This window comes from Schistocerca gregaria, chromosome 4, assembly GCF_023897955.1.
Source record: "Schistocerca gregaria isolate iqSchGreg1 chromosome 4, iqSchGreg1.2, whole genome shotgun sequence".
Classification (NCBI taxonomy): Eukaryota; Metazoa; Arthropoda; class Insecta; order Orthoptera; family Acrididae; genus Schistocerca; species Schistocerca gregaria.
Window position 1 is genome coordinate 564,985,921 of NC_064923.1, and position 24,113 is coordinate 565,010,033.

The following is a 24,113-nucleotide window of genomic DNA, read 5'->3' on the forward strand; positions in this document are numbered from 1 at the left end:
TAAAGTTTATTTCGAAGCCCTTCAAATGACTCAATATCTGATTTCAACTATTATTCTGAATTTTTATAGAACCAAGTATTTGCTACAACTGTACTTTAAGCTCACAAAAATAAAGGCTGTGGCTGAAGATGCGACGGCAGTCTCCGTTGATCTCGTGGCTTCTTTCGCCTCAGCTCGGCTGTAAGAAAACTTATTCCGCTGGAGGGAAACAGCGGATCGTATCAGTAGCGCTATGGCAGATCCGTAAAATGTTGGTAAAATGACTTAGCTCTTAATGTAGGTGCAATGCAGATCATGGATGAAATTGAGCATTCAATGACTTAACCATATGAGCAGGTTCCGTACAGAAGTTACTTCAGCAACAAAATCACACAGGCTCCGACATCTCATATCCACATAAGCCAATATATGGAAAAGGAAATAAAGTCCATTTGTTCCTTTAAATCACTTGAAATGTATTCAGAAAATCATACAGGTGCTTTCTTGAAAGACTTCTTCCAATACAATCTCCTCATATTTAAGGAAAATACTTAAAAAAACTATCCTTAATGGTTACCAATACTGGTACTCTCTTCGATAGTTCCTAAAACGTCTGTACTAGTTAATTTCTAAATCAGCAAAAATCCTTGGTTCGTACTGTTATCACTCGCATCGCCTTTTACAGAAAATAATACAACAGTCAAAAAAAATTATACATTCTCGCACTCGTAAAAATTATTGCGGATTTCAGCTGAATATGGTAGTTCATTCGTACAGCAGTTTTTATTTTCTGGTACATCATATCGCAAAGTGACGTCATTCTCACCCAGTCGGGACCATCGAGACATGTGGGTCCAGCAACTGGCTTGTGACGTCACTCTAGTCGGCTTATCAGTCGCAATTCGCGAACGTCCCGTTCCGTGAGAGCCACACGAGAAACCAGTATTTAATTGAAAATATACCCACTAAAAGTTTTAATTTTGTCGTGTGCTATCGAGAACTTGTATGCCTTTAAACACGTTGTCAAGAACTATAAATTCGTTTGAAATACTTGCTCCCCGCTGGAAACGGTCGCTGGCACTCATTTTAGTTCTCAAGTGTCACGTGCTGTTACGTACGACCCCCGTCCTGACTTTCTCGTAGGTCTAGCACCCAATGCTGATAAGAGGATTACTACAAAAGAAATGCACACTATTTTTGTAAAAATACAGTTTTCATTCTGCATGTGTGAAAGTTTTACAGTGTGTAGATACTTCCTTCCCGCTTGTTTTCAAACTTAGTTCAACCAGTTCCCGTGAATGGCATCGTCACAGCATGTCTTCAAGATAACTGCTACACTTGACGTTCGTCAGTAGCAACGTACTGTCGTAGAACCCCCGTGCTATGAAAACGAGACAGTGGGAAACATCCACAAGAGGTTGAAAAAGGTGTATGGAGATACTGCTGTACAGTTAGTCGGTGGGCATGCAGGTTACGTGATGAAAGCGGGCACGGCAATATTGAGGATTGTCCTCGCAGCGGCAATCCTGGTACTGCACACACTCCACACAATGTGCAGAGAGTTAACAAATTGGTGACTGCTGACAGACGCATCACAGTGAACGAATTGTCACGCTAAGTTGGGAGAGGGGAAGGAAGTGTTTTCAGAATACTGAAAGTGTTGGCGTTAAAAAAGGTTTGTGCCAGGTGGGTTCCACGGATGTTGACAGTGGCTCACAAAGAAACAAGAAAAATAGTATGCAGCGAACTTTTGGAACCGTACGACAATGGTACAGATGAATTTCTTGGAAGAATTGTGACAGGTGATGAAACATGGCTCCATCATTTTTCACCAGAGACGAAGAGACAGTCAGTGGAGTGGCATCATTCAAATTCACCCAAGAAAAAAAAATATATTCAAAAACACACCTTCTGCTGGAAAATGTATGGCTACGGTGTTTTTCGATTACGAAGGACTCTTGCTTGTGGACATTATGCCAAGTGGAACCACGATAAATTCTGATGCATATGTGGCAAACTGAAGAAACTTCAAGCTCGACTGAGTCGTGTTCGACCACATCGGCAAAAGCAGGATGTTTTGCTGTTGCACGACAATGCACGGCCACATGTCAGTCAAAAATACATGGAAGCGAGCACAAAACTCGGATGGACAACACTGAAACACTCGCCTTACAGTCCTCACCTGGCTCCATGTGACTATCATCTCTTTGGGAAATTGAAAGACTCTCTTCGTGGAACAAGGTTTGAAGATGATGATTCCCTTGTGCACGCTGACAAACATTGACTCCAACAGGTTAGTCAAGATTTTTACCGTGCGTGTATACAGGCTCTGGTACCAAGATGGCGTAAGGCAGTTGAGAGGGATGGAAATTATGTGGAGAAATGAAAATATTGTTCCTAAGGCATGTATCTACACACAGTAAGACTTTCAAACATGTAGAATAAGAGGTGGATTAAAAAAATATAGTGTGCATTTCTTTTGGAGTGGCCCTCGTAATTAAGGTGAGGAGCTACAGTATCACATTCTGTAAAGAATTTCGCTTGTGTTCAAGCGTGCACGTGGACTATTTAGTTTCAAAGTAATTATTTGGGATGCAGTTTGCAACCGGTAAAATATTTCGCATTCGCCATTCATTTCTGTGTGTGCGTGTTGCAGTCTCCTCCTCCCCCTCCCTCTCCTCCTCCCTCTCCCTCTCCCTCTCTCTCTCTCTCCCTCTCTCTCCCCCTCTCCCTTCTCTCTCACTCTCTCAGGTGACAGAAGTGGATCCGTTTTCAGAGAGTGAGAATTAGCGTAACATTACTGCAACCATACATTTTCATATGTTTCAGTCGCTGTACAGTTACAATCAATATCTTATGTATGTTATAAGTATGGCATCTCTGCCACATCTACAACCGATATGTTTTATCTTCATAATGCAGTTTAAGTTAGCCTACATTTACATTATCATAATAAAACTGTTGAGAGCCTGCCCGGATAGCTGAGCGCGTTAATGCGGCGCTTTCGGGATTCAGGGGAACGCACCGACGAGGGCTAGTGAAACGTCCAGCGTAGATGTGGTTTTCAGGCGGTTTCCCCCATTCATCTAGGTGAATATCGATCCTGTTCCCACGCCTTCCTGTATCCTTCCTGTATAAAACGTTTCAGGGCAGATTTCGAAATGTCGGATCGACCATTTCCTTATCAGTGGGGTTGCTTCATAACCTTCTGGCCACGCCGGCGATGTTTGTGCAGCGAAGCTACAGTATAGACACACCCTAGGCTGCGCACATGCTGGGTCCGAAGCCGTACAAGTAACACGTTTGCTCGATATAGCACGACCAAATCGATGATTGATACCCGCACATACTCGCCAAATAGGCGTACACTTGGTAGACGACATGTACACTAGTTCTTTTATGATAATTCTCTTTAAATTACGCGATTGTATACATTATTAAATATGGTAATATTTGAGAAGTAAAAGTAGTTAAAATCCAGAAATAAAAATTGTTGTATTTCATGAAAATGAGCAACTACTGTTCGTTACAGAAAGACAAATATAAGTGCGATAGCATCACTCGAATTTTTGGAAAACAAACCTTTTCATCACACAAAAATTATTGTAGGTGAATGCTTTGTAGACCTACAAATTAAGACCTAGCATAACAATGATCGAATAACGAATTATTAACGTACAAGTAATCGATATTATTACTGACTCCAAATGGTCAATTAGTCGACTCTTAATATCACCCATACCTAGAGTAAGCAAACAACGTGCTGGAGCAGGACCAGCCTTAGGGATGGTATTTTTGGATGTTGTCTGTCGTTTCACATTGTTGGGTTTCAGTGTTCTACGTCCCCGCGATTAACATCACATCTACAGTCTGTGTACGTGGTGATCTCTGATTTTCTCGGCGTGATTGATAAATGGCGTGCTTTCGGGTGTACAAGTAAATTTTAATCCACAACTTGACTGAACATCGGAAAGCACATTACTAGTGCATGTTGTGTTTTAAACAATATTTTCATAAATATTAAGAACATTACTTAGGTTAACTTTGTGAGCCGTTTTGTGTACTTCCGTTCACACTCAACATCACAATAAAACACTTCTAATATATCTGTGATCTAACCTGGAACTCTCTTTTTCTGTGCCACATAAACCCAACAGCATATCAAAGCCAATATGTAAATTGCAACTCAACACGAACTTCTAAACAGGTAAACCTCTCCTTTGAGAAGATTAAGAGAGTAAAAGAAGAATTACGGTCTGAGATAGTTATGCAAAGAAACATAAAATTTTTCTGAGTTTCGTGGAAATGCTCCATAACATTAGGAGAGAGGCCACATGTACCCAAAGACTCTGGATAGAAGCAGAACCGGTAAAGGAATGCTACAAAGAATGCAGGGGACAGCACCAAGGATTATGCAGGATACTGGTGTACTTCGTTACGATAGTATACACTGCCTGGGAAAAAAATAAAAATAAAAAAATGAAACACCCAGTAGGGGAGGAGAAAACGAAATTAAAACTTCAGGGGCTGTGAGGATATGTGACGTTATTTCAGTGATCACAAAATAGAGTGAAACACGCAAGGAACTTAGTACTATAAACCCACTATCAATTTGACGTTGTGCCCACTGTGGCTTGGATGCATGCACTGATTCCTTTGGGAAGGGTTCATAAAGCCATTGTCTCTTCTCGTGAGGCAGGCTGGCCCGCAACTATTGTAACTGGTTCATGATATACTGGATACGGGCACTGGGATGAACTGAAAACCGAGCAGGTCTTACACATGTTCTATCAGGAACAGGTCTGGGGATCTATCTCGTCAAGGGGGTACCTGAAAATCACGCAGACACTTCATAGAGACACGCTATGCGTGGGCGAGCATTGTCCTTTTAAAAATAATACCACGGTAGTCAAGTGAGAGGTAACACGTGAGAACGCAAGATGTCTGTGATGTAGCGTTGCGACGTCAGAGTTTCGTCTGTCGCTACTCGCCGTGGCCTTAAGTCATACCCAATGACTCCCCACACCGTGACGTTAGAAGTAACACCGCTGTGCCTCTCAAAAACATTGAAATAATGGGACTTGTGCCCAGGTCGCCACCATACTCGCCACCAATGGTCATTCGGAGTAGTGTAGAACCACGATTCATCTCTGAACACAATGCGACTTCATTCACCAGCAGTCGATGCTTCCCGGTCACGCCACAACTCCAAATGCAGCCGTTTGTGTTGTGTTAGAACAGCATGCGCTTTGGATGGTAATCGCCTAGTTGAACTGGTTCAAAAATAGTTCAAATGGCTCTGAGCACTATGGGACTTAACTGCTGTGGTCATCAGTCCCCTAGAACTTAGAACTACTTAAACCTAACTAACCTAAGGACATCACACACATCCATGCCCGAGGCAGGATTCGAACCTGCGACCGTAGCGGTCGCGCGGTTTCAGACTGAAGCGCCTAAAACCGCTCGGCCACCAGCGGCCGGCTGAACTGCTGCTAGTCTCCAACCAATGGTGCGGTACGACACAGAATTTTGCAGGGAGTCCATTAATTGTTCTCGGACGGCAGGTGAGGATGTGAAGGTGTTACGATGACCTTGGTGCACAATACAGCGATCTTCCGTAGCGATCGTCAGACGTGGTGGACCGGAATCTTGATGGCGAGCATGCCTGCCCTCACGTTCCCGTGCAACATCGGTCCAAAAATCTGGATGCTGCAAGATTCGACCAGTCGGCCAAATGAAGATTCACAATGAGGCTCCTTTCAAACTCTGTCATTTGCTGATAACGCTGTCTCATATGAGAACTTTGCATCTCCGTATCCTTCACAGTAATGACTCGACATCTGAAGCTGTTCACGCCCTCTCATATACCCTGCCAGGCCTAATAACAACACTAAACACGGACAGTTCTAATTAACTCCGATCGTCGTTTCACCTGCTACAGAGAATTATAACATTCACCTACCTGCGTGCGGTGTGTACATGCACTAAATTACATTGACATCCGATTATGTTGGGTGCTCCACTGTTATTGTCAGTTAGTGTAACTGGGGCAGAATTTTGAGAAGGTGGAGAGTTTCATGAGGGATTTGGAGGCTGATAAGATATCGTCGACAACTGAATTTGGACGACCTCTGGAGTCTTAGTAAAACCCTTCTCAGGAGAACTGAACGTGGACGGGGATCCTACGAGTGATTTGCGACTTATCCTTAAATTTTACGAGACCTGCAAGCCACCTTATGGGTCGTGGCACAGGGTACTTCTTATACTAACAGATCTGTTACCAATTGTGCTAAGACCAAAGACCCTACATTCGACTTTAATGTTGGTCGTTTTCAATTTTTTTTTCTTATCACCTTCTCTCCTTTGCTCCTACTATAAAGGGTTTAGGAGTGTTTTACACATACTATTTTTTCCTAGTAGTTTTGTAAGGCATGTATGAACTACACTACTGTCCATTAAAATTGCTACACCAAGAAGAAATAAACGGGTATTCATCGGAAAAACGCGATTACATTTTCACGCAATTTGGGTGCATAGATCCTGAGAAATCAGTACCCAGAACACCCACCTCTGGCCGTAATAACAACCTTGATACGCCTGGTCATTGAGTCCAACAGAGCTTGGATGGCCTGTACAGGTACAGCTGCCCATGCAGCTTCAACACAATACCACAGTTCATCAAGAGTAGTGACTGGCGTATTGTGGCGAGCCAGCTGCTCGGCCACCATTGACCAGACGTTTTCAATTGGTGAGAGATCTGGAAAATGTGCTGGCCAGGGCAGCATTCGAACATTTTCTGTATCGAGAAAGGCCCGTACAGGACCTGCAACATGTGGTCGTGCATTATCCTGCTAAAATGTAGGGTTTCGCAAGGATCGAATGAAGGGTAGAGCCACGGGTCGTAACACATCTGAAATGTAAAGTTTACTGTTCAAAGTGCCATCAATGCGAACAAGAGGTGACCGAGACGTGTAACCAATGGCACCCCATACCATCACACCGGATGATACGCCAGTATGGCGATGAAGAATACACGCTTCCAATGTGTGTTCACAGCGATGTCGCCAAACACGGATGCGACCATCATGATGCTGTAAGCAGAACCTGGATTCATCCGCAAAAATGACGTTTTGCTATTCGTGCACCCAGGTTCGTCGTTGAGTAGACCTTCGCAGGCGCTCCTATCTGTGACGCAGTGTCAAGGGTAACCACAGCCACGGTCACCGAGCTAATAGTCTATTCTGCTGCAAACGTTGTCTTGCAAACGTCCCCATCTGTTGACTCAGGGACCGAGACGTGGCTGCACTATCCGTTACAGCCATGCGGATAAGATGACTGTCATCTCGACTGCTAGTGATACGAGGCCGTCGGGATCCAGCACGGCGTTCCGTATTACACTCCTGAACCCACCGATTCCATATTCTGCTAACAGTCATTGGATCTCGACCAATAGGCTACAATCCGACCTTTATCAAAGTCGGAAACGTGATGGTACGCATGTCTTCTCCTAACACGAGGCATCACAACAACGTTTCACCAGGCAACACCGGTCAATTGCTGTTTGTGTATGAGAAATCGGTTGGAAACTTTCCTCATGTCAACACATTGTAGGTGTCACCACCGGCGCCAAGCTTGTGTGGATGCTCTGAAAAGCTTATCATTTGGATATCACATCATCTTCTTCCTGTCGGTTAAATTTCGCGTCTATAGCACGTCATCTTCGCGCTGTAGCAATTTTAATGGACAGTAGTGTATTTTGGATGTAATTATTCCAGGCATTCCAGAGTTATACGTACATATTATTTGTTTCTCATCCATACCTCCACCCTTTAAATAGTGGTGCTAGGCGTGTCTTACCCCCTGCATAACTGTCCCCTGGTATTAAGTCTTATGTGTATCCAGCTTGGTTCAAATTTTTCTAAGCATTTCGTAGCTATGGCGAAGGAGTTTCACATATCCATTTATATGTAGTTGTTGTTCTTGTAGAGCCATTTATGTAATCAGATGTGTAAAGCCAGTGTAAGTCGTTTAAAATTTAAGTTTTAATGCCAGTGAAGCCACACAGATGCCTCTGTGATATCTCTAAACATAATAGGAGCACAACATCTTAGCTACAAGAGTTACTGATGAGGCAATGTCTCAATGTGTACATTAATTTCGTTATCATCGTATATTGCGTATAGCCTGTGAATGAAACTCGAATTGTGTGAGAGCATTGCATTTGAAGAGTGTTTATGCCACATAGTGTTGGTGTGCAGCGATGCCGAAGAGCCCGGGCCCAATGGCGTACCGCGTGGAGGACGTCCCAGTGCTGAAGACAAACCGCGCGCCGCACTACAGCCTCAACGACCGCCATAAGCAGCGCAGCTTGACGCAGCCACCGGCGCCCAACGCCTACACACTGCCGGTAGTCATCGGCGAGAATGTCATCTACAAGCCCAACGCCCCCTCCTATTCCCTGTGAGTGCCTGCATCTTCTGCTTATCACATAAACAGGGGACGAAAACCAGTGACGTCTGAAACGCAGATACTGTAATCAGTCACACTTGCCAAATAACGAGATACATTCGCCCAAAAGTCGTCTTTGGTGGGATAACCGTATGGTCCTAATTGTGGGGAGAACAGATGCCAAAAAAATTCCTGTAAGAAAACTTCAAGATATACAGGGTGAAAAGTATTTAAACCGACAAACTCTGGGAGGTTGTAGGGGACAAAAAAACAAATATTTTTTCATAATGTCATTTTTTCCTATGAGTATTACTCAAACTGGTGGAGGCTGTACAACGCTCTTCAGTTGTTAGAGGCCGTATTACGATCTTTAATTGTTAGAGGGCGTATTACGCTCTTCGGTTGTAGGCAACTGCTGTCCACCAGTGTAGTAGTGCATTGTCTCTGTTTACTAATGGAGCGACACACCTGGAGTGAGTACTCTGATGTGGTTGGAGCGTACTACGTAGTGCAACACAACGAACGAGCCTCACAGAGGATTGATCAACAACAAGTGCGATTCGTCGTTAACGTGTGAGTCGGTGTTGTTGGGGACTGTTTAATTGGGCCATATCTGCTACCTAGGCCATTAAATAGCAGGCACTATTACAATTTTCTCGCCAGAGCATTTCCAGACTTGCTGGAAGACGTCCCGCTCCGTACAAGACAACGCATGTGGTTCGAACATGACGGGGCGCCAGCACATTTCAGTCGTCGTGTGCGTCGATTCCTGGACCGACGGTTCCCAAAAACGTGGGTTGGCAGAGATGATCCTGTACCATGACCTGCTCGATCTCTAGATATGTCCCCTCTGGATTTTTTTGTGTGGGGAGAGATGCGCAACCTTGTTTACACAGCTCCTGTTGCAACAGAAGAGGGTCTGGTTCCCCGGACAGTAGCAGCAGCAGGAACAATTCAGGATACTCCTGGGGTTTTTGCCTGTGTCAGACAGAACATGATCCGACGGTGTAAACTTTGTTTACATGTCAATGGAGGCAGTTTTAAAAATCTAATGTAATTCAAATTGGGTTGTGTTAATGTGTTGTCTCTCGGTCATAAAAAAAATGGAAAAGTGTTTGTCGGTTTAATTAATTTGCCGCCAGAGAAATCTTCCTCTACCGGTTTAAATACTCCTCATAGGAAAAAATGACATTAGGGAAAAATATTTGTTTTGATGTCCCCTACAACCTCCCAGAGTTTGTCGGTTTAAATACTTTTCACCCTGTATAATATCATTAAGAAGGACTCTTACCAAACTCTCTTCTCCAATTGATCATGAACACTGTTCATCAGTATGGGACCATTAGAACATTTAATGGTGAATATTCAAAGTACAGGAAACAATTTGTCATAGAACTTTCTGACATTTAAAACTGTGTGCCGGATAGAGACTCGAACTTGGGACCTTTGCCTTTAGCAGGCAAGTGCTCTACGACTGAGCTCTCGAGTACGTTTCGAGTCATGAGTCGTGCTTGGATAGCTCAGTCGGTAGAGCACTTGCCCGCAGAAGGAAAAAGTCGTGTGTTCGAAACAAGATCCGTCACACAGTTTTAATGTGCCAGGAAGATTCATATCAGCACACACTTCGTTGAAGAATGAAAGTTTCATTCTGGAAACCTCACACAGGCTGTGGCTAAACCACGTCTCTGCGTATCCTTTCCTGGGGGAGTGCCTGTCTTGCCAAGTTTCGCGGGACAACTTCTGTGACGTTTAGAAGGTAGGAGATCAGGTACTGGCGGAAGTAAAGCTGTGAGGACGGGTCGTGAGTCGTGCTTGTGTAACTCAGTTGGACGCCAGAACGGCAGCTCAGCGTGTTCGCTCAGATGGCTGGCTGCCCTCTGTAAAATAAAAAAAAAAATAAAAAAAATGATATATCAACGATGATCATAAAGGGATGTCCTGTGGCATCTGCTCAGACAAAATGACAAGAACCATTACGAACAAAATGAAAAATAAAAAAAATGTCGGTAGAGCACTTGCCTGACAATGGCAAAAGTCCCAAGTTTGAGTCTAGGTCCGGCACACGGTTCTAATTTGACGGGAAGTTGCATATCAGCGACTGCCGAGTGCAGAGTGAAAATTACATTCTGAATTTGTCCTGGATCTGGCTAACCGACGTGCATTCACCGCAGATTATGTCAACAAACTCCTGTTAGAGAAGCTACAACAGACATTTTACACTGTGGTACTGCGATAATAGATATACAATATCATCCCCCCCCCCCCCACCATACCCCACATAGAAGTTTCATAGATGATGTACCAAAGTACTTTTCATATATTTATCTTTTATTTAATACAAAAACTTTGAATTTGTCTAGTGAATTTACTTATTTGTTTAGAATTTTTTTAAAATTTGATGCAAATATTGACGACAACAGATTCAGTACATAATTATAAATGGCTGTCAGCCACTAAGCAGGGTTTATTTGGAATCCTAATGACAAGTATTAAATATAGAGTATATCACTGACAACGAATTTAGATCCTGAGGTACACTGCAGATCACCCTGTTGCTGCAATTCGTATTTTGCATTCACATTCTTTGTCTTTGCCAACTCACAAAACCAGAGGTGGCAGCTGTCCTCAGTACAAGTTAAATCTACAATTTCATCATTAATGTGCGTTGCTTTCTTTTCCAAATGTTGATTACATACTATTTTAGTTTTTGTATACACTTTTCTTTAGATTCAAAATTGTTCTATGACATCTACACAACATAACTTTTTCGTATTTTTATTTCTTTTATTTGCTGCTCATACCAAATTGTTGTTCTGTCTTCTCACATCATCTCTTATAATTACCAAGTATTATACATTTTGAGGCACACTAAGGAACATCGATGAAACAAAGAATCAGCTATCATTTTTGTTTATGACTTCTGTATTGTGGAAAACTGAAACAATTTAGTCTCCAGATTTGATATATATCAAAGAATGACAGTATTAGTGTGTTACTTGAGGAACTGACACTCTGTATCTTATCAACATTCTTGTCATCCATGGTAAACATATAGTGAAAAAGGTAAAGAGGAAAATATGGTATCAAGCTCATGGAAAGAAAGAGGAGAACTAATTTACCTAAAACCCTCAAGCTAAAAGTAGCAATCGAATCAAATATGCTTATTCCAGTGACTTTAAAATGATTCTAAAATGTCAGACTAAGTTAAATAAAAGTACTTCTGGTTGAATAAATTTTGAATATTACAGAGCAATGCAATATCTTTCTATTTAATTCAAAATACATTCAGTAAAATTACTGCAACGGACATCATGTTGAAATAATACAATAATACTTGAAAGTCTATGAGATACTTAAATTAAAGAACAGGAGGCAGCTGTTGATTGGATCTTTTTGCTTTTCTTTGGGGGGGGGGGGGGGAGGAGACGATACTCAAAATATTAGGCAGTTTTTAAAATTTGGTTTAACTTACTGATTTCTGCTGACAGAATTCTACACAAATCGAGCGAGGTGGTGCAGTTGTTAGCATTCTGGACTAGCATTTGGGAGGACGACTGTTATTAATGAAGAATATATACTTTATTACACCCCACAAACAGGATTCATGCTAGGTCAAGCTAACATATGTGGTTGTAATGCCACCCAGAAGAACACAGATTTGCCCTCATAACATTTGTCTCTCCATGTCCCTTCATACATTCCTCATACTTGTAGTTCTTTCATTATGTATGCAAGTGTTTAACCTTCTCAGTAGATTATTAAACAATAGTTTCATGAAATTTAGACAACAGACGTTACAATAACTCTAAATACATTAATATGATTAGACTGATATGTCGATGAAAACCGTACCAACAACATAATTCTTATTACATTAGGTACTCTAGAAAAAGCTTAATTATTAGTTCACACTTGTTACATTTCTAGTCTAGAAATGAGCATCTTATAACTGGCAGAGGCCAACTTACCATTTAGTGTTCTTAAAATATCCTTATCTTTCAGTACCTCACAGTTGTATCTTGTATTGTTTGCCCATTTCCACAACAATATCATTATAAAACCTCTGCTATTAGAAGTCACACAAAACATGTACGAATATGTAAATGTACAGTTTTATTATTATCACTCTGTATCAGTTGTACTTCATGCTGTTGCTGTATGTTCTCTATTTTTAATTAGTTATGGATTAATGATCATAGATCGTTATCAGGTTACTGCATTTGATGGCTGCTTAAGAAATAAAAATAATAGTAATAATAAGCGCTCCAGAAGTATGTTTCTTGACGCCTTGCTGGTTACTGTATCTATTTGTGTTTGGCTGATTTGCTTTCTTAGTAAAGTATCTAATTATACATTCTATAATACAAATAACTCCAGAAATCTTTGTGAGATCAATTAGCCCTTTACACCAAAAGTTCTTGCTTGTAATTCACTTTGAAATAGTGTTCTTGGTTTCACTGAAGCTAGCTATTAATGGTAGACTGGTAGACATTATTGATATCAATTCTGGATGAAGTCGGTTTTCCGCCATTCTCAGTGTTTACACTTCAGACTCCATTAGTATACTCATGGCTGCTGTTGTGCCTGGGAAATTCTGTACTCTCCAATCACCCTCTCTTTACCTGCATGGACGAGATTGTCTCTCGTACGTCATTGACCTCTTGCTCATCATTCCCTTGTGACAGCTCAGTCGCAGTGAAGGCCAGTTCATAGTTGACTGTGTTCACTATGCTGTATTTGTCATGTCAGGTCTCTACGTACATATGTTGCTGCGAACCACTAAAATATGGTTACTGGATACCATTCACACATAGTACCGTTTTTCGATACTGAAATATTATTTGACAATGTCATTTTAAAAGTAGTTTTGTGTCTTGAAAGGCATGTTGAGAAATGAAGAATACTGTTATTTAAAATCGAAAATATACAAATTCACAGCTATATCTCAGACACTGTTTTTCAATGTAGTCGAATTCGTTCTCGATGCGCATTGTGAACCGTGGAATGAGCTTTATGATACCTTCGACAAAAAATGTGTCTTTCCATCAGTTTGATCCATTGTTTAAAGACATCAGAGCGTCATCTTCGTTAGACAACCTTTCTCCACTCATAAACAAATCCAGAGAGGTGAAAAGATGAAGATTTGAAGGTGGCAGATCAACAAATGCAACAAACACGCTCCCTTCGTTAATATTGCTCTTATTTTGTCCTGTATCGTTCTCTTTGATTTTTTAATATTCTGCAGAACCTCACAGCATTAATTCTTCCGTCCCAGAACAAAAATTCAACTAGAGAATCCCTTTACGGTACCGAAAGAGAAAGGCCATGATTTTTCAAGCAGAGAGAACGGTTCTGAATGTTTTCGCTGATGAGGAGGAAGGATGTCGCCACTGCATTGATTGCCTTATCGTATCAAGGTTGTATTGAGGCACCCACGTTTCGACGCCAGTCACAAAAAGTCAGTTACGTTCACTTTTCCGTTAGAAGAACTCGAGAAACTCCCATGAAGATGTGATTTTGATCGACTATGTGTTGATCTGTGGGGTGCTTTGTTTCCCATTTCACACACAATTTTCGAGAACCAACTGTATGAGTAATGATTTCCGTAGATGAGATGTGGAGATTTCTCGAAACATTGCGTTCATTTCGTCCAAAGTCGATCGATGGTCACCACGAATCATTTCTTTGATCTTGTTCACCATCTCATCAGTCATGATTGAGCAGCGTCCATTCCTTTTTTATCATGAGAATCCGTTCTCCCAACTTTAAACTCGCAATTCCACCTGTACCTTTTAGTAAGATTCATCACACCATCCCTTTAAATGGTTTTGATGTCGTTAAAAATCTGGAACGGCCCGTTTCCTATAGCAAGAAGAACCTGGGTAACGCTCCTCACCTCGGAGTTGGCGTAAGTCGGAGGATACTCATTTCAACATGAGCTTTGAGCCAATTGAGACAAACGAGAGTGCGTTCTATTGCCAACTTCTTGTCCTTGAAATCAGTCAGCCAGTTTTATCGAAAAAGTACATTCTGAACATGTCTTGTATTTTGGAGCTACATGCGTGTATATTCTCCTTAGAAACGATTAGATCAGTTCCATAGTAGGTTCGTAAGACATATATTTTCGTATTTATTTTTACATCACGCTTAAAATCGCTTTCACTGTGATTTGCTTTCACTGTGATTTCCAGTGTTTGTCTTTTTCACTGTGGCACACTATGACAACAAAAGGAAAGAAAAGTAACAGATGATCAGCAGTATGCCTGATTAATGTGCTATGGCAGTCTGAAGCTGAACTTATTACTTGGAACCGCTAATGACTGTAACGAATGAAATCATTAAAACTTTTAATCAGTTTGGTGACTGGTTCCCCTTTCACAATAATGTAACTCACTTGACTTGCATATGACAGTTTACACTTAAATATTGCACTGATTAATTAGGCTGTACAAGATTTGACTCGCACCACACTTGAATAATTACATCATTTAGACAATTTAATATGAATTTTTGGTATTATGGAAGGCCTTTCTTTTTACACAAGTTCAGTTGACATTTTAAATTTGTTCTTATCATCCCCTTAACACTTTGTGGTACTTTGCTAGCAAAAAATTTGCTATAACACGTCAGAATTGTTTTTGGTTTTGGGAAGTTTTCCCAGGGAGCAATTATAGTGTTTCTATTATTGGTTTTGTAATTGTTGACACTTGGCACTGATTTCACACACATGAGCTTTTTCTTTGCCATATGCCATAGAGGATAAACTGTGTTGTGTTAAAATTGAACAGAAAATATTTTATCTTAAACGAAGAATTTTTTGCTAGATCTTGTCCTTCTTAAACCAGAAATGTATGCTACAAATTCTTTGTGCAAGAGGAAAATATTCTTACTACCAGCAAAATTTGCTCATTAATGAAATGTGTATGAAAAAAGTAGAATTAGTAGTAAGGACTTCTTGAATGATAAAACTATTTAGTTTTTGTATTAAGTACCCTAAAATTGTTAATTTATTACAAGCCATTTCTATCTGGATATTCAAATGTAAATTACTGTCTGTAGTCTTGAAGGGGAGAAAGGGTATATTTTCAGTTTTAGTAAAATTTAACTTTGGTGAGTTACCCTTGAACGGCTTACCTGCTCCTTTCATGGTGAAGTCTTTCTCCATAGAATGACTTAATCTGCAAAAATCATAGCTTTAAATTGTAAAATTCTTGGCAAGTCAAAAGCACACCAGGAAAAATCCCAACACATAACATTGTCGAAACCTTATTCTATATTAAGAAAAATCAGATTTTTTATTTCAAATTCTGACCACTATTTGTCTACTGTTCCATTGCCCATAATTCCATATTGTGACAGTTTATTAAGATACTGCATAATACAATGTCAAATGGTTTTCCATAATTCAGTAAAAAGGCGCCAGTCTGTTATTTGTTTTCAAAACCGTATCAAGCCAGTGATATGACATGTTTGAACTACCATTATTGTAGCCATAATTGTTAATGTAATGGAAAAATTGCTTGTTTTACTCTACAGTTTCAGTAATTCTGTAGTTTTTGGATAAGTTTGTACCACTCTTTTTATACTGACCCAACACAATGGTTAACTTCAACCAACTGTGTTGTTAGATATAGGTAACTCATCAAGTCAAGTTAAACTCTGAATCCAAAGGTATGTATTATGTATTAACTAAAGAATATCCTACAAAGGCCTGCTCAAGGAACTGAAGTACGAACCACTGCTTCCCAACACATTTATTATGTGAAGAAACTTTTCGTAAATATGTCTTTTTCAAATCAATAGCTCAGCTCATAATATCAGTACTAGAATTAATAACCTACATAAACATGAAAGCCACTTATTTTGGTTCAGAAAGGTCCCATTAGTCAAGAATACATACTTTCAATAAGTTGGTGACAGCTATGAAACTACTAACAAAGTTAATTTTAGGAACCTAAAGGATTTTTTGGTGGCCAACTTCTTCTACGCCGCTGTTGAATTTCTTAGTAGACCGACTACTATGGATATGTTGTTAATACTATCGAATAATATGAGTATAACATAAGATCAAACTTCTGTACATCTTCAGTGCAGTTATGTAGTCAGTGTAAGTAAGTGTTGTCTGCTGATTTTTCTCTTTGCTGATGAATTATTACTATAGTATTGGAGTTACCAATGCACTTCAATGTATTCTTCATGTGCTTGTTTTGTAATATGACAGATGTTGTTGTTGTTGTGGTCTTCAATCCAAAGATTTGTTTGATGCAACTATCCATGCTGCTCTATTCTGTACAAGCCTCTTCATATCCGAGTAACTACTGCAACCTAAATCCCTCTCAATCTGCTTACTGTGTTCATCTCTCTGTCTCCCTCTATGATTTTACCCCCTCCCCCTCCACCCCCCACCACCACCGCTTCCCACCAGTACGAAATCGGAGATCCCTTGATTCCTCAGAAGGTGTGCAACCAACCTATCCGTTCTTTTGGTCCGCTTGTATCACAAATTTGTCTTCTCCCCAATTCTGTTCAATACCGCAACATTAGTTACGTGATCTACTCATCTAATCTTGAGTATTCTTCTGTAGCATCACAATTTAAAAAGCTTGTATTCTCTTCTTGTTTAAACTGTTTATCGTCCATGTTTCACTTCCATAGATGGCTGCACTCCATAAAAATACTTTCAGAAAGGACTTCCTGACACTTAAATCTATACTCGATGTTAACAAATCTCTCTTCTTTCTTTCCATTGTCAGTCTACATTTTATATCCTCTCTACTTCGACCATCATTAGTTATTTTGCTGCCCAAATAGTAAAACTCCTTTACTACTTTAAGTGTCTCATTTCCTAATCTAATACCCTCAACATCACCCGACTTAATTCTACCATGTTCCATTATCCTCGTTTTACTTTTGTTGATGTTCATCTTATATTCTCCCTTCAAGACACCATCCATTCTGTTCAACTGCTCTTCCAAGTCCTTTTCTGTCTCTGACAGAATTACAATGTCATCGGCAAACCTCAACGTTTTTGTTTCTTCTCAATGGATTTTAATACCTACTCCAAACTTTTCTTTTGTTTCCTTTACTGCTTGCTCAATAAACAGATTGAATAACACTGGGGAGAGGCTACAACCCTGTCTCACTCCCTTCCCAACCACTGCTTCCCTTTCATCCCCTCAACTCTTATAACTGCCATTTGGTTTCTATACAAATTGTAAATAGCCTTTCGCTCCCTGTATTTTACCCCTGCCACTTTCGAAATTTGAAAGAGAGTATTCCAGTCAACATTGTCAAAAGTTTTCTCCAAGTCTACAAATGCTATAAATGTAGGTTTTCCTTTCCTTAACCTACATCTACATCTACATGGTTACTCTGCAATTTACACTGAATTGCCTGGCAGAGTGTTCATCGAACCATTTTCATAGTACTTCTCTACCATTCCACTTTCGAATGGCGCGTGGGAAAAAGGAGCACCTAAATCTTTCAAGTCGAGCTCTGATTTCTCTTATTTTATTATTATAACCATTTCTCCCTACTTAGGTGGGCGTCAACAAAATATTTTCGCATTTCGTAAATAGTTCTCACCGCAAAGAAAACTGCTTTCGTTTCAGTGACTGCCACCTCACCTCGCGTATCATATCAGTGACACTCCCACCCCTATTGCGCGATAACACGAAATGAACTGCCCCTCTTTGCTCCCTTTCAATGTCCTCCGTCAATCCTACCTGGTTAGGATCTCACACCACGCAGAATTATTCAGCTGAGGGTGGACAAGTGTAATGTAGGCTGTCTCTTTCGTGGGTTTGTCGCATATTCTAAGTGTTCTGCCAACAAAGTGCAGTGTTTGTTTCGCCTTCCCCACAGTATTATCTACGCGGTCTTTCCAATTTAAGTTGCTCGTAATTGTAATTCCTAGGTATATCAACAAAAGCAAAACGAGGGTAATGGAATGTAGTCGAATTAAGTCGGGTGCTGCTGAGGGAATTAGATTAGGAAATGAGACACTTAAAGAAGTAAAGGAGTTTTGCTATTTGGGGAGCAAAATAACTGATGATGGTCGAAGTAGACAGGATATAAAATGTAGACTGGCAACGAGAAGGAAAGCGTTTCTGAAGAAGAGAAATTTGTTAACATCGAGTATAGATTTAAGAGTCAGGAAGTCATTTCTGAAAGTATTTGTATGGAGTGTAGCCATGTATGGAAGTGGAACACGGACGATAAATAGTTTGAACAAGAAGAGAATAGAAGCTTTCGAAATGTGGTGCTACAGAAGAATGCTGAAGATTAGATGGGTAGATCACATAACTAATGAGGAAGAATTGAATAGGATTGGGGAGAAGAGAAGTTTGTGGCACAACTTGACCAGAAGAAGGGATCGGTTGGTAGGACATGTTCTGAGGCATCAAGGGATCACCAATTTAGTATTGGAGGGCAGTGTGGAGGGTAAAAATCGTAGAGGGAGACCAAGAGATGAATACACTAAGCAGATTCAGAAGGATGTAGGTTGCAGTAGGTACTGGGAGCTGAAGAAGCTTGCACAAGATAGAGTAGCATGGAGAGCTGCATCAAACCAATCTCAGGACTGAAGACCACAACAACAAACAAGGTATTTAGTCGAATTGACAACCCTTAGATTTATGCGATTTATCGTATACCCAAAATTTATCGGATTTCTTTTAGTACCCATATGGATGACCTCACACTTTTCGTTGGTTAGTGCCAATTGCTACTTTTCGCATCATACATAAATTCTCTCTAGATCAGTTTGTAATTGGAATTGATCGTCTGACGGTTTTAGTAGACGGTAAATTACAGCGTCATCTGCAAACAATCTAAGGGGCTGCTTAGATTATCACCTAGATCATTTATGTAAATCAGGAACAGCAGAGGGCCTATGACACTACCTTGCGGAACGCCAGATATCACTTCTGTTCTACTCGATGATTTACCGACCACTACGAACTGTGACCTCTCTGAGAGGAAGTCACGAATCCAGTCAGACAACTGAGATGATACTCCATATGCACGCAGTTTGATTAATAGTTGCTATGAGAAGTCGTTGTGTCAGTATTGCCTCACGTGTTCCAACATTTCTCCAGAATCCAAACTGATCTTTACAGTTCGGTAATTTTCACACTAGTCAGTATCTGCTTTCTTTGGAATTGGGATTATTATATTCTTCTTGAAGTCTGGGGTATTTGGCCTGTCTCATACATCTTGCCCATCCGATGGAAGAGTTTTGTCATGGCGGCTCTCCCAAGGCTATAAGTAGCTCTAACGGAATGTTGTCTACTCCCAGGTCCTTGTTTCGACTTACGTCTTTCAGCACTAATTCAAATTATTCACACAGTATTATATCTCCCTTCTCATCTTCCTCTACGTCATCTTTCATTTTCATAACATTGCCCTCAAGTACATCTCTCTTGTATATACCACCTTTCTGCTTCCCCTTCCTTGTTTAGGGCTGGTTTCCCATCTGAGCTCCTGATATTCACACAGGTGGTTCTCTTTTCCCAAAAGGTATCTTTCACTTTCCTGTAGGCAATATCTATCTTACCCCTAGTGATATATGATTCTACATCCTTACAGCTGTCCTCTAGCCATTCCTGCTCAGCTATTTCGCACTTCCTGTCCATTTCATTTTTTAGACGTTTGTATTCACTTTCTCCAGTTTCATTTATTGCATTTTTTATATTTTCTCCTTTCATCGATTAAAACCAATATCTCTTGTGTCACCCAAAGATTTCTACTAGCCATTTTCTTTTTACCTACTTGATCCTCTGCTACCGTCACTATTTCATCTCTTAAAGCTACCTAGTCTTCTTTATTGTACTCCTTTCCCCTTTTCCTGGCAATCGTTCCCTAATACTCCGTCTGATACCGTCTATAACCTCTTGTTCTTTCAGTTTATCCAAGTCCCATTCCTCAAATTGCTGCCTCTGGAGCTCACATCTGCCTCTGGAAATGTCTTACAATTTAAAACCTGGTTCCTAAATCTCCGTCTAATCGTCATATTATCCACCTGAAACCTTCTGGTGTCTCCAGATCTCTCCACATATACAACCTTCTCTCATAATTCTTAAACAAAGTGTTAGCTATTATTAAATTATGCTCTGTGCAAAATTTTACCAGGCGGCTTCCTCTTTTATTCCTTTCCCACAGTTCATGTTCACCTAATACTTGTCTTTCTGTTCCTTTTCCTACTATTGAGCTCCAGTTTCCCATGACTATTAAATTTTGGCTCCCTTAACTATCTGAATAATTTCTTTTATCGCATGATACATTTCCTCAATCTCCTCCTCATTTGGAGAGCTAGTTGGCATATAAATGTATACTACTGTGGTGGGTGTGGGCTTCATGTCTATCTTGGCTACAATAACGCATTCACTATGGTGTTCATAGTAGCTTATCCGCTTTCCTATTTTTTTTTTTACTCAGTATTAAACCTATTCCCACATTACCGGTATTTGATTTTTGTGTTTATAACCTCGTATTCACCTGACCAGAAGTCCTGTTCCGCCTGTCACCGAACTTCACTAATTCTATCTATTTTGAACCTATACATTTTAAATTTCCTAACCTATCTGCCCAATTAAGTTATCTGACATTCCACAAACTGACCTGTAGAACTCCAGTTTTGTTTCTCCTGATGACGACGTCATCCTGAGTAGTCCTTGCCCGGAGATTCGAATGAGCCCCCCAATGAGTCCGAGCGGTTCTAGGTGCTTCAGCCTGGAACCGCGCGACCGCTACGGTCGCAGGTTCGAATCCTGCCTCTGGCATGGATTTGTGTGATGTCCTTAGGCCAGTTAGGTTTAAGTAGCTATGTTCTAGGGGACTGATGTCCTCAGATGTTAAATCCCATAGTGCTCAGAGCCATTTTAACCATTTGAAGATCCGAATGGGGGACTATTTTATCTGTGGCATATTTCACCCAAGACGATGCCATCATTTAACCATACAGTAGAGCTCCATGCCCTCGGGAAAAATTACGGCTGTAGTTTTCCCTTGCTCTCAGCAGTTCGCAGTACCAGCATAGCAAGGCCGTTTTGGTTAATGTTACAAGGCCAGATCAGTCAATCACCCAGACTGTTGCCCCTGCAACTACTGTAAAGGCTGCTGCCCCTCTTCAGGAACCAGACGTTTGTCTGGCCTGTCAACAGATACCCCTCCATTGTGGTTGCACCTACGGTATTGCTACTCGTATATGTATCATTAAGGCACGCAAACCTCCCCACCAACTACAAGGTGCATGGTTCATGGGGGAGGGCGGGGAGAGGGGGGTACGAATCTGATATTACCTCTTAAGTGAAAATATGTTTAAGATTTTTTGTGTTATTCAACATCCTTGAGGTGTGGAAGGTAAATTAGTATATTTCTTTCCTCTGATTACAGGTCGCAGTACCCACGCTTCTGGATCTACCGGCCATGGCCGGGCCCGGCCGACTACACCGTGGGCGAAGTCAACCTAATCAGGCCAAAGGCGCCCGCCTACACGATGCCGGACAAGGTGTACCCGCCCCCTGGCGGGCCTGAAACCCCCGGTCCGGCCAAGTATCTGCCGCCGCCCATACGCTGCTGCCAAACCAACGACTTCGGCATCTCTTTCGGAATCAAGCACTCACCCTACCTCACGCCGCTTATCCTGCCCTGCGACAACTAGATCCGGGCGAAACATACAAAAGCGAAGGAAACATTTCCTCGGGTTCCAGGTTATCATACTCGTGTTCTTCTCTTATTTCCGTGACACTTTTTACGTGAGTGATGCAATATTGTATCATTTTCGTCTTCTCGAGAGAATCGGGCCATTCTGTCAGTATCAATGATTTCAGAAGTCTACAAAGTCTCTATTGCTTCATTATTATTGGTATCAAGTTTACATCCACAAATCAGGAAGGCGAAACTGCTTCTTAGACTGTGTTGTTGAGTTACAAGGCAAGCGGTGGCCAATACGACAGAATTGTCAGCTCCGCTCGTGCCACAGCCGATTACTATAATTAAGTAACTGTTTTAGTGATTCATTTAGCGTCTATTGGAATATTTTGCCCAAGTGGATTCGAGGTAACTATCTGTGTTGCCAATAAAAAATCAGTAAGAATTGCATTTATTGCAGATGGCGGCATATCTGAGCATTTCTTTAAGGAAAACCTACTGTTGACATATGCTTGTTATTCTAAGTGCTTCTAGATGTTGTAAGTTCGTTTAACAGGCGTGCACTTACGTGGCCAATGTTTACTACGTTCGTCTCGATTCAACAAAGAGGCGGAACTAGTTTCGACAGCAGACAGAATTTTCAGGTGGTGAGATTTCCATGGCTGCGTTAAATTGTCCTCATTTCTGCATTGTTTGAGAAACTATATTTTTATGTTCGATGTTACAAAGTGTAGCTAGATATGCCAACCACATGTCACAAAAATTGTGAAGCTGCAGTAGGACTAAGAGTGATGTATCCATGGTCCCTATACTGCATTTGCTTTGTTTACATGTATTTTTTCTTGGTTTTGAATAATTGTGTGTTTAGTTAAAAGGTGTATGACAATTTATGACTTATTTCTATTGTTAAAACTGATATTAAATGAGTATCATCTTGCAGACGTTGCGAAAAGTTCTTATTTCTTAACATGCTCTTAATTTTCAGTTGCAACGTCATTAATTTTACTGATTCAGTTTCAGAGTGCTTAAATTATATGCTACTGCCTTGCAGTTTGTCTGAAATTCATTGTTACCGTGGCTACAGTGCGGTCTGGCATCGTTAGCTTATGGCGCCACGGTAGATATCACATACAAGAATACATACTTAGAATAAATAACAGGAATATGTTCAACTTTCACAGATTTTGTCGTCATTAACTTTTTGCAACACTGTAATTGCTCTGCAGACAAATACAATCTTCTCGCTCCAGAAGCGTAAGGATTTCGACATAGAAAGTAATCTCTAGCATGACAGAACGTATTTTTCAGGCATTATACCCGCTCTTAATTTCTAGACTTTTAGGTGTCGGGAAACACCATTTCAAGCATACAATCTTCCCTATCCCCTTCACCTACAGCCATATAAATCACAACTATCGATTTATGAAAATTTGTGTTAAACTTAAATGAGAAATCATTTTTTTACAAAATTCTGTTCTGAAATTGAGTTTTATCAAAAGTAATTTCTTATAATCAAAATACTAAAACTACATGATTCAATAAACTCAATAGGGGTTCCGCTCGGTACATATCGGCACAAGTCGGTGGTCTTCGTGACTATGATGTCAGGTGTTCAAGTGCTGTCAGCTGCAACATTCAAACAGTTGTATTCAGAGCGGCGCAGCAAACGCTGCACGGAAGCAGATGCGTTTCTGACATTGTACGCATGTTGTCAGGGTGGAACACTTCGCGCCCATATTTGAATGTTGGGGAGGCTGTGTGGTTTCGTGAGTGTTGCCGTTTTCGTTTAGCTGCTTTTGCATAGCGGATTATCTGCAAGTGTAAGTGTTGTTAGTGTGTACAAACAACACCAGGTTGTGCTGTTCTTGACTAATTCTTACAGTCGCAATACTAAAGGTACGGAAGTAGTGCTTCATGCTTTCCCACGTGAAGCAGGTCTGCAAAGGATTTAGCTGTCGAAATGCTATAGAAAAACCGCTGTGAATGTTGCAAGTGTTCTCGACGTTTCAGAGAAACTGAATATGTTATGGAGT

At 40.8% G+C, this 24,113-nt stretch overlaps 1 protein-coding gene across 1 annotated transcript in view; it reads left to right on the forward strand.

The window, feature by feature from the left end:
* Window positions 1-23,021, forward strand: part of LOC126365795 (outer dense fiber protein 3-like) — a 50,752-nt gene extending 27,731 nt beyond the window's left edge. Inside the window, exons 3-4 of the mRNA XM_050008377.1 lie at window positions 8,238-8,439; window positions 21,823-23,021. Coding sequence (XP_049864334.1) covers window positions 8,238-8,439; window positions 21,823-22,090 — 470 coding nt within the window. The 3' untranslated portion in view covers window positions 22,091-23,021. The remainder of the gene's footprint in view (window positions 1-8,237; window positions 8,440-21,822) is intronic.
* Window positions 23,022-24,113: the final 1,092 nt, after the last annotated feature.